This window comes from Somniosus microcephalus, chromosome 1 (assembly GCF_052327205.1).
Source record: "Somniosus microcephalus isolate GS21.2 chromosome 1, FLI_Smic_1.0, whole genome shotgun sequence".
Lineage (NCBI taxonomy): Eukaryota > Metazoa > Chordata > Chondrichthyes > Squaliformes > Somniosidae > Somniosus > Somniosus microcephalus.
This window is the reverse complement of record NC_140987.1, coordinates 313829608-313841695: the sequence shown is the minus strand read 5'-3', so window position 1 is coordinate 313841695 and position 12088 is coordinate 313829608. Positions and strand designations below refer to the sequence as shown.

Below are 12088 nucleotides of genomic sequence, written 5' to 3'. Positions count from 1 at the left end.
GTGAAATGCGATGACCAGTGTCTAGTTGTGACTCTCCTGTTTAGTGAAATGCGATGGCCAGTGTCTAGTTGTGTCTCTCCTGTTTAGTGAAATGCGATGGCCAATGTCCAGTTGTGATATTCCTGTTTAGTAACCATGAAACTATCGGATTGTTGTAAAAACCCATCTGGTTCACGAATGTCCTTTAGGGAAGGAAATCTGCCGTCCTTACCTGGTCTGACCTATATGTGACTCCAGGCCCATAGCGATGTGATTCACTCTTAACTGCCCTCTGAAATGGCCTAGCAAGCCACTCAGTTGTAACAAACCACTATGAAACAAAATAATAAAAATGAAACCAGGCGGACCACCCAGCATCGACCTCAGCACCGGCTACGGACACGGCAACGGCACACCCAGCCCAGTCAACCCTGCAAAGTCCTCCTCACTAACATCTGGGGACTTGTGCCAAAATTGGGGGAGCTGTCCCATAGACTAGTCAAGCAACAGCCTGACATGGTCATACTCACAGAATCATACCTTTCAGCCAATGTCCCAAACTCCTCCATCAACAGCCCTGGGTATGTCCTGTCCCACCGGCAGGACAGACCCACCAGGGGTGGCGGCACTGTGGTATACAGTCGAGAAGGAGTGGCCCTGAAGGTCCTCAACATTGACTCCGGACCCCATGAAGTCTCATGGCTTCAGGTCAAGCATGGGCAAGAATACCTCCTGCTGATTACCACCTACCGCCCGCCCTCAGCTGATGAATCAATACTCCTCCATGTTGAACACCACTTGGAAGAAGTACTGAGAGTAGCAAGGACGCAGAATGTACTCTGGGTGGGGGACTTCAATGTCCATCACCAAGAGTGGCTCGGTAGCACCGCTACTGACTGAACTGGCCGAATCCTGAAGGACATAACTGCCAATCTGGGCCTGCGACAGGTGGTGAGAGAACCAGCAAGAGGAAAAAACCTACTTGACCTCGCCCTCACCAATCTACCTGTCGCAGATGCAGCTGTCCATGACATTATTGGGAGCAGTGACCACCGCACAGTCATTGTGGAGACAAAGTCCCGTCTTCACACTGAGAACACCCTCCATCATGTTGTGTGGCACTGCCACCGTGCTAAATGGGATAGATTCAGAACAGATCTAGCAGCTCAAAACTGGGCATCCATGAGGCGCTGTGGGCCACCAGCAGCAGCAGAATTGTATTCCACCACAATCTGTAACCTCATGGCCTGGCATATCCCTCACTCTACCATTACCACCAAGTCAGGGGTCCAACCCTGGTTCAATGAGGAGTGTAGAAGAGCATGCCAGGAGCAGCACCAGGCGCACCTAAAAATGAGGCGCCAACCCGGGGAAGCTGCAACACAGGACTACATGCATGCTAAACAGTGGAAGCAGCATGCTATAGACAGGGCAAAGCGATCCCACAATCAACGGATCAGATCAAAGCTCTGCAGTCCTGCCACACCCAGTCGTGAATGGTGGTGGACCATTAAACAACTAACGGGAGGAGGAGGCTCCATGAATATCCCCATCCTCAATGATGGTGGAGCCCAGCACGTGAGTGCAAAAGACAAGGCTGAAGCGTTTGCAACCATCTTCAGCCAGAAGTGCCGAGTGGATGATCCATATCGGCCTCCTCCTGAGGTCCCCGCCATCACAGAAGCCAGTCTTCAGCCAATTCGATTCACTCCACGTGATATCAAGAAATGGCTCAGCACATTGGATACAGCAAAGGCTATGGGTCCCGACAACATCCCGGCTATCGTGCTGAAGACTTGTGCTCCAGAACTAGCTGCGCCTCTAGCCAAGCTGTTCCAGTACAGCGACAACACTGGCATCTATCCAACAATGTGGAAAACTGCCCAGGTGTGTCCTGTCCACAAAAACCAGGACAAATCCAATCCGGCCAATTACCACCCCATCAGTCTACACTCAATCATCAGCAAAGTGATGGACGGTGTCATCGCTTGGAAGCTAAGCAGAGCCAGGCCTGGTTAGTACCTGGAGGGGTGACCATCAGGGAAGACCAGGTGCAGAAGGTCACGGAAGGAGCCCCGAGGAGGGGCGGTTGGTGAGAAGGTCACGGAAGGAGCCCCGGGAGGGGCGGCTGGTGAGCAGGCCCGGGCGTTGGGCTGAAGATTGTCGGACAGGAGGAATGGTGGGAATGGAATGGCGGCGCGCACAGACGCAGCGGCTTTGCTTCTCCCAGGACGGTGCTATTTACGTTTAATGTTAATGTTATTTGTACTGGACTCATGGGAGCTTGCAAGATCACATTTCGTTGTGCATTGTACAATGACAATAAGGTTGAATTATTATTATTATATCGACAGTGCTATCAAGCGGCACTTACTCACCAATAACCTGCTCACCGATGCTCCGTTTGGGTTCCGCCAATACCACTTGGCTCCCGACCTCATTACAGCCTTGGTTCAAACATGAACAAAGGAGCTTAATTCCAGAGGTGAGGTGAGAGTGACTGCTCTCGACATCAAGGCAGCATTTGACCAAGTATGGCATGAAGGAGCCCTAGTAAAACTGAAGTGAATGGGAATCGGGGGGGAAAACTCTCCAATGGCTGGAGTTATACCTAGCACAAAGGAAGATGGTTGTGGTGATTGAAGGTCAAACATCACAGCTTCGGTGCATCGTTGCAGGAGTTCCTCAGGCCCAACCATCTTCAGCTGCTTCATCAATGACCTTCCCTCCAACATAAGGTCAGAAACAGTGTTCAGTGCCATTCACAACTCCTCAGATAATGAAGCAGTCCATGCCCGCTTGCAACAAGACCTGGACGACGTTTAGGCTTGGGCTGATAAGTGGCAGGCAATATTCACGCCACCGAAGTGCCAGGCAATGACTATCTCCAACAAGCGAGAGTCTAAACACTGCCCCTTCACATTCAATGGCATTACCATCACCGAATCCCCCACCATCAACATCCTGGGGGATCACCATTGACCAGAAACCTAACTGGACCAGCCACATAAATACTGTGGCAATAAGAGCAGTTCAGAGGCTGGGTATTCTGCGGTGAGTGTCTCATCTCCTGACTCCCCAAAGCCTTTCCACCATCTATAAGGCACAAGTCAGGAGTGCCTGGTTGGGTGCAGCTCCAACAACACTCAAGAAGCTTGACACCATCCAGGACAAAGCAGCCCGCTTGATTAGCACCCCCTCTACCACCTTAAACATCCACTTCCTCCAACACCGGTGTACCGTGGCTGCAGTGTGTACTATCTGCAAGATGCACTGCAGCAACTCGCCAAGGCTTCTTCGGCAACACCTCCTAAACCTCTTCTACCTAGAAGGACAAGGGCAGCAGACGCATGGGAACACCACCACCTCCAAGTTCCCCTCCAAGTCACACAACGTCCTGACTTGACTTAGAAGTATATCGCCGATCCTTCATCATCGCTGGGTCAAAATCTTGGAACTCCCTCCCTAACAGCACCATGGGCGTACCTTCACCACACGGACTGCAGCGGTTCAAGAAGGCGGCTCACCACCACCTTCTCGAGCAATTAGGGATGGGCAATAAATGCTGGCTTTGCCAGTGATGCCCACACCCCATAAAAACGAATTAAAAAAAATATAGTGAAGTGCAATGGCCAATGTCCAGTTGTGATATTCCTGTTTAGTGAAGCGCGATGTCCAATGTCCAGTTGTGATATTCCTGTTTCATGAAATGCAATGTCAATGTCCAGTTGTGATAGTCCTCCGGAAACATTCTTACAATTGCAGCCAAGAAAGCCCACAATTGAAGGGAGAAGCTGAAAACAGGTGAGGCCTTGTAAATGGTAACACACTTTCCTTCCTCAGTAATTTTGCCTGCATGTGGGATGACCATATCTTGGAATGTGCATTCATTTCATTTTCCCCAAGCTCAGGAAATACGAATTTGGCGACACTTCCAGCACATCCAGGACATTCCCCAGCACCCGCCCCCCACATCAGTATTCCCCAGCACCCTCCCCCCACCGCCCCCCACATCAGTATTCCCCAGCACCGTCCCCCCACATCAGTATTCCCCAGCACCCTCCCCCCACCGCCCCCCCACATCAGTATTCCCCAGCACCCTCCCCCACCCGCCCCCCCACATCAGTATTCCCCAGCACCCTCCCCCCACCGCCCCCCACATGTGTATTCCCCAGCACCCTCCCCCCACCACCCCCCCCACATCAGTATTCCCCAGCACCCTCCCCCCCACCGCCCCCCCACATCAGTATTCCCCAGCACCCTCCCCCCACCGCCCCCCACATGTGTATTCCCCAGCACCCTCCCCCCCCCCCCCCCACATCAGTATTCCCCAGCACCCTCCCCCCCCCACCGGCCCCCACATGTGTATTCCCCAGCACCCTCCCCCCACCGCCCCCCCACATCAGTATTCCCCAGCACCCTCCCCCCCACCGCCCCCCCACATCAGTATTCCCCAGCACCGCCCCCCCACATCAGTATTCCCCAGCAACTGCCCCCCACATCAGTATTCCCCAGCACCCTCCCCCCCCCACCGCCCCCTCCACATCAGTATTCCCCAGCAACCGCCCCCCACATCAGTATTCCCCAGCACCCTCCCCCCACCGCCCCCCACATGTGTATTCCCCAGCACCCGCCCCCCACGTGTATTCCCCAGCACCCTCCCCCCACCGCCCCCCACATGTGTATTCCCCAGCACCCTCCCCCCACCGCCCCCTACATGTGTATTCCCCAGCACCCTCCCCCCACCGCCCCCCCACATCAGTATTCCCCAGCACCCTCCCCCCACCGCCCCCCCACATGTGTATTCCCCAGCACCCTCCCCCCACATCAGTATTCCCCAGCACCCTCCCCCCACCGCCCCCACACATCAGTATTCCCCAGCACCCTCCCCCCACCGCCCCCCCACATGTGTATTCCCCAGCACCCTCCCCCCACCGCCCCCCCACATCAGTATTCCCCAGCACCCTCCCCCCACCGCCCCCCACATGTGTATTCCCCAGCACCCTCCCCCCACCGCCCCCCCACATCAGTATTCCCCAGCACCCTCCCCCCACCGCCCCCCCACATCAGTATTCCCCAGCACCCTCCCCCCACCGCCCCCACACATCAGTATTCCCCAGCAAACGCCCCCCCACATCAGTATTCCCCAGCACCCTCCCCCCACCGCCCCCACACATCAGTATTCCCCAGCAAACGCCCCCCACATCAGTATTCCCCAGCACCCTCCCCCCACCGCCCCCACACATCAGTATTCCCCAGCAAACGCCCCCCACATCAGTATTCCCCAGCACCCTCCCCCCACCGCCCCCCCACATCAGTATTCCCCAGCAAACGCCCCCCACATCAGTATTCCCCAGCACCCTCCCCCCACCGCCCCCACACATCAGTATTCCCCAGCAAACGCCCCCCACATCAGTATTCCCCAGCACCCTCCCCCCACCGCCCCCACACATCAGTATTCCCCAGCAAACGCCCCCCACATCAGTATTCCCAGCAAACGCCCCCCACATCAGTATTCCCCAGCAAACGCCCCCCACATCAGTATTCCCCAGCACCCTCCCCCCACCGCCCCCACACATCAGTATTCCCCAGCAAACGCCCCACACATCAGTATTCCCCAGCAAACGCCCCCCACATCAGTATTCCCCAGCAAACGCCCCCCACATCAGTATTCCCCAGCAAACGCCCCCCACATCAGTATTCCCCAGCAAACGCCCCCCACCGCCCCCACACATCAGTATTCCCCAGCACCCACCGCCCACCGCTCCCCAGATGTGTATTCCCCAGCACCCTCCCCCCACATCAGTATTCCCCAGCACCCTCCCCCCACCGCTCCCCAGATGTGTATTCCCCAGCACCCTCCCCCCACATCAGTATTCCCCAGCACCCTCCCCCCCACCGCCCCCCCACATCAGTATTCCCCAGCACCCTCCCCCCCCCCCACCGCCCCCCCACATCAGTATTCCCCAGCACCCTCCCCCCACATCAGTATTCCCCAGCACCCTCCCCCCACCGCTCCCCAGATGTGTATTCCCCAGCACCGCCCCCCCACATCAGTATTCCCCAGCACCCTCCCCCCCACCGCCCCCCCACATCAGTATTCCCCAGCACCCTCCCCCCACCGCCCCCCCACATCAGTATTCCCCAGCACCCTCCCCCCCACCGCCCCCCCCACATCAGTATTCCCCAGCACCCTCCCCCCACCGCCCCCCCACATCAGTATTCCCCAGCACCCTCCCCCCACATCAGTATGTATCAATGGTCTTGAGTGTCAGCTGTGACTGAGTGGTAGCACTCTCGCCTCTGAGTCAGAAGGTCATAGGTTCTAGCCCCTCTGCAATGCAGTATTGAGGGAGTGCTGCCCGATCAAGGGTGCCGTCCTTCGGATAAGATGTTAAACCGAGGCCCCATCTGCTTTCTCAGGTGGGCGTAAAAATCCCAATGCACTTTTGGAGGAAGAGCGGGAGAGTTCTCCTGGCGTCCTGGTCATTAGTTATCCCACAATCAACATTGCTAACATTATCTGATCATTTATTTCATTGCCGTATGTGGGAGCTTGCTGTGTACAATTTGACTGCCGAGTTTCCTGCTTTACAACAGTGACTGCATTTAAGAAAAAAAGTACATTGGCGGTAAAGCGTTTTGGGACGTCCTGAGGACGTGAAACGTGCGAAGTGTAAATGCTTCTTCCACCATTCCTGTAACAGTAACCCAGCTCAGTGCTGAACTACACCCTGCAGTGAACAATAACCCAGCTCAGTGCCGAACTACACCCTGCAGTGAACAATAACCCAGCTCAGTGCCGAACTACACCCTGCAGTGAACAATAACCCAGCTCAGTGCCGAACTACACCCTGCAGTGAACAATAACCCAGCTCAGTGCCGAACTACACCCTGCAGTGTACAATAACCCAGCTCAGTGCCGAACTACACCCTGCAGTGAACAATAACCCAGCTCAGTGCCGAACTACACCCTGCAGTGAACAATAACCCAGCTCAGTGCCGAACTACACCCTGCAGTGTACAATAACCCAGCTCAGTGCCGAACTACACCCTGCAGTGAACAATAACCCAGCTCAGTGCCGAACTACACCCTGCAGTGAACAATAACCCAGCTCAGTGCCGAACTACACCCTGCAGTGAACAATAACCCAGCTCAGTGCCGAACTACACCCTGCAGTGTACAATAACCCAGCTCAGTGCCGAACTACACCCTGCAGTGTACAATAACCCAGCTCAGTGCCGAACTACACCCTGCAAGTGTACAATAACCCAGCTCAGTGCTGAACTACACCCTGCAGTGAACAATAACCCAGCTCAGTGCCGAACTACACCCTGCAAGTGTACAATAACCCAGCTCAGTGCTGAACTACACCCTGCAGTGAACAATAACCCAGCTCAGTGCTGAACTACACCCTGCAGTGTACAATAACCCAGCTCAGTGCTGAACTACACCCTGCAGTGTACAATAACCCAGCTCAGTGCTGAACTACACCCTGCAGTGTACAATAACCCAGCTCAGTGCCGAACTACACCCTGCAAGTGTACAATAACCCAGCTCAGTGCTGAACTACACCCTGCAGTGAACAATAACCCAGCTCAGTGCTGAACTACACCCTGCAGTGTACAATAACCCAGCTCAGTGCTGAACTACACCCTGCAGTGTACAATAACCCAGCTCAGTGCTGAACTACACCCTGCAGTGAACAATAACCCAGCTCAGTGCTGAACTACACCCTGCAGTGAACAATAACCCAGCTCAGTGCTGGACTACACCTGCAGTGAACAATAACCCAGCTCAGTGCTGGACTACACCCTGCAGTGAACAATAACCCAGCTCAGTGCTGGACTACACCCTGCAGTGAACAATAACCCAGCTCAGTGCTGGACTACACCCTGCAGTGAACAATAACCCAGCTCAGTGCTGAACTACGCCCTGCAGTGAACAATAACCCAGCTCAGTGCTGAACTACACCCTGCAGTGAACAATAACCCAGCTCAGAGTGCCAGCTTCTTTTATGGAAAAGACTCATTACTTGTTCTGATCTCAAATCATAAATCTGTGGATCTACTGTAATTCACTGTTGTGGTTGAAATGACCCTTGGTTAAATGTGCAATGCTCAATCCCAGTGACAATCTTGGCTGACGTGGTACAGTGTGTGGCTCCTAACGAATTTATTCTCTTTTCAGATTCGATGCAGGCTCAAAGCGGTCTGTGTCAGGGGAGTATGATCGGTAACTTTATTAATATCTACCAGCAAGAGGGCACCAGAGGCCTATGGAGGGTACGTATTGAATGATCAATGTACTAATTCCACAAATCAGTTTGTGCTGTTTTCCATCCGGCATTCTGCCTGCCTCTCCTGAAGCTGTTGGCTTGTATTGGGGTCAAGTTACACAACTAGCAGCGGAATGCTGCGTGTTCCTGGAATCCCAGGTCCTTCCCAAGTGGCCATTCATGGTGCAAATCAATGGAATTACTTGGAGACAATGAGGGCCATCTTATACTGGTGGAGGGAAGGGTGGGAATGCTGCACCATAGCTTCATTCTCTTTTTACAGTGGAGGCTATTGACTGTAGGAGTATCTGAGGGGGGTAGTGGGGACTGTAGAGTATCTAGGGGGAGTGGACTGTAGGAGTATCTGAGGGGGGAGTGGGACTGTAGGAGTATTTGAGGGGGGAGTGGGGACTGTAGGAGTATCTGAGGGGGGTGGGACTGTAGGAGTATCTGAGGGGGAGTGGGACTGTAGGAGTATCTGAAGAGGGAGTGGGACTGTAGGAGTATCTGAGGGGGAGTGGGACTGTAGGAGTATTTGAGGGGGGACGTGGGACTGTAGGAGTATCTGAGGGGGGGAGTGGGATTGTAGCAGTATCTGAGGGGAGGAGTTGGACTGGAGGAGTATCCGAGGGGGGATTGTAGGAGTATCTGAGGGGGGAGTTGGACTGTAGGTGTATCTGAGGGGGAGTGGGACTGTAGGAGTATATGACGGGGGGAGTGGGACTGTAGGAGTATCTGAGGGGGGGAGTGCGACTGTAGGAGTATCTGAGGGGGGAGTGGGACCGTAGGAGTATCTGAAGGGGGGAGTGGGACAGTAGGAGTATCTGACGGGGGGAGTGTGACTGTAGGAGTATCTGAGGGGGGGGGGGGTTTACTGTAGGAGTATCTGAGGGGGGGGGGGGTTACTGTAGAGTATCTGAGGGGGTGAGTGGGACTGGAGGAATATCCGAGGGGGGACTGTAGGAGTACCTGAGGGGGGGAGTGGGACTGTTGGAGTATCTGAGGGGGGAGTGGGACTGTAGGAGTATCTGAGGGGAGTAGGACTGTTGGAGTATCTGAGGGTGAGTGGGACTGTAGGAGTCTCTGAGGGAGGGAGTGGGACTGTAGGAGTATCTGAGGGGGCGGAGTGGGACTGTAGGATTCTGAGGGGGGAGTGGGACTGTAGGAGTATCTGAGGGGGGTAGTGGACTGTAGGAGTATCTGAGGTGGGGAGTGGGACTGTGGGAGTATCTGAGGGGGGGGAGTTTTGCAAAAAGAATTTGCAAAATGGACAAACACCCAATTGAGATCCTACATGCAGAATTCTGTAAAAGTATCCTCCGGACTCACAGAAAAAACCGCAAACAATGCATGCAGGGCAGAACTAGGCCAATATCCACTACTAATTACTATCCAAAAAAGAGCCACCAAATTTTGGAAACACCTAAAAATGAGCAACCCCCACTGCTATCATTACGAAGCCCTGAAATGCCAAGAGAGGATCATAAAGAAGAATACCCTCAGTCAACTCGTCCTAGGACTCAGTGAAGTAACTACTAACAATACTAATAGTAACAGCCCCAGGACCCAACACAATTGTCACTAAACAAAAGGAAGAATATCTGACATATTGGACAGAAACCCAAAACAAACTCGATTGCTACTTGGCCCTAAACAGACAATACAACATGGCTGAATACCTGACCACGGTAAAAGGATAGCAAATTGAGAAAAACCTTGACTATGTACAGACTTAGTGAGCATAGCCTGGCCATCGAAAAAGGCAGACACAGACAGAACTGGCTGCCAAGAGGACAGGATATGCTCTCACTGCAGTCAGGGAGTGGTGGAGACAGAGATGCACTTCCTCACAGCTTGTGGAAAATATCAGGGCATAAGGGGGAATTTCTACCCAAAATTCGTAAAAATATGCCCTGAATTCAAAAATTTGAATGACGACCAAAAACTCCCATACCTATAGGGGAACAGAGAATTGCGTAACTTTAGCAGCAAACTACGTTACAGCTTGCCATAAGCAGAGGGACAACCATTAAATCTAAGAAAAGAGTATATACATATTATCCTAGCTGGAGTGCCCGGCGGTGCCGAGGCTTTTTCGAGGCATGTTGTTGGAAGAGCGAGAGCGACTGCGGGGGGGGAAGAGGAGAGAGCGACTGGTGGGGAAGAGAGAGCGACGGGGGGGGGGGAAGAGAGAGCGACGGGGGGGGAAGAGAGAGAGCGACTGGGGGGGAAGAGAGAGAGCGACTGGGGGGAAGAGAGAGAGCGACTGGGGGGTAAGAGAGAGAGCGACTGGGGGTAAGAGAGAGAGCGACTGGGGGGGAAGAGAGAGAGCGACTGGGGGGGGAAGAGAGAGAGCGACTGGGGGGGGAAGAGAGAGAGCGACTGGGGGGAAGAGAGAGAGCGACTGGGGGGGAAGAGAGAGAGCGACTGGGGGGGAAGAGAGAGAGCGACTGGGGGGGAAGAGAGAGAGCGACTGGGGGGGAAGAGAGAGAGCGACTGGGGGGGAAGAGAGCGAGCGACTGGGGGAGAAGAGAGAGAGCGACTGGGGAGCAAGAGAGAGAGCGACTGGAGGGGAAGAGAGAGCGCGACTGGGGGGAAGAGAGAGCGACTGGGGGGGAAGAGAGAGCGACGGGGGGGGAAGAGAGAGCGACGGGGGGGGAAGAGAGAGCGACTGGGGGGGGAAGAGAAGAGCGACTGGGGGGGAAGAGAGCGAGCGACTTGGGAAGAGAGCGAGCGACTTGGGGGGAAGAGAGCGAGCGACTTGGGGGGAAGAGAGCAGCGACTTGGGGGGAAGAGAGCGAGCGACTGGGGGGGAAGAGAGCGAGCGACTGCGGGGGGAAGAGAGCGAGCGACGGGGGGAAGAGAGCGAGCGACTGGGGGGGAAGAGAGCGAGCGACTGGGGGGAAGAGAGCGAGCGACTGGGGGGGGAAGAGAGCGAGCGACGGGGGGAAGAGAGCGAGCGACTGGGGGGAAGAGAGCGAGCGACTGGGGGGGGAAGAGAGCGAGCGAACTGGGGGGAAGAGAGAGAGTGACTGGGGGGGGAAGAGAGAGAGCGACTGGGGGGGGAGAGAGAGAGATGAGAGCGACTGGGGGGGGAAGAGAGAGAGAGAGCGTCGGGGGGGGGAGAAGAGAGAGAGAGAGCGACTGGGGGGGAAGAGAGATGAGAGGAGAGCGACTGGGGGAGGAGAGAGAGAGCGACTGGGGGGGAAGAGAGAGAGAGCGACTGGGGGGAGGGAAGAGAGGAGAGAGCGACTGGGGGGAAGAGAGAGAGAGCGACTGGGGGGGAAAGAGAGAGAGAGCGACTGGGAGGGAAGAGAGAGAGAGCGACTGGGGGGAAGAGAGAGGAGAGACGACTGGGGGGAGAGAGAGAGAGAGCGACTGGGGGGGAAGAGAGAGAGAGAGCGACTGGGGGGGAAGAGAGAGGAGAGCGACTGGGGGGCAGAAGAGAGAAGAGAGAGCGACCTGGGGGGAAGAGAGAGAAGAGAGGAAAGAGAGAGCGACGGGGGGAGAGAGAGAGAGCGACGGGGGAGAGAGAGAGCGACTGGGGGGAGAGAGTGAGAGAGCGAACTGGGGGGGGGAGAGAGAGAGAGCGACTGGGGGGAGAGGAGAGAGCGACTGGGGGGAGAGAGAGGACTGGGGGGGAGAGAGAGAGAGAGAGCGACTGGGGGGGGAGAGAGCGAAGAGAGAGAGCGACTGGGGGGGAGAGAGAGAGAGAGCGACTGGGGGGGGGAAGAGTGAGGGAGAGCGACTGGGGGGGAGAAGAGAGAGAGAGCGACTGGGGGGGGAAGAGAGAGGGAGAGCGACTGGGGGAAGAGAGGAGAGAGAGCGAC

The 12088-nt window shown here is 55.4% G+C and overlaps 1 protein-coding gene across 1 annotated transcript in view; it reads left to right on the top strand.

The window, feature by feature from the left end:
* slc25a14 (solute carrier family 25 member 14) overlaps nt 1-12088 on the top strand; it is a 163097-nt gene that overhangs the window by 88553 nt on the left and 62456 nt on the right. The window contains 1 exon segment of the mRNA XM_085994069.1: nt 8171-8265. Within this exon segment, the coding sequence (XP_085850195.1) occupies nt 8171-8265 (95 nt within the window).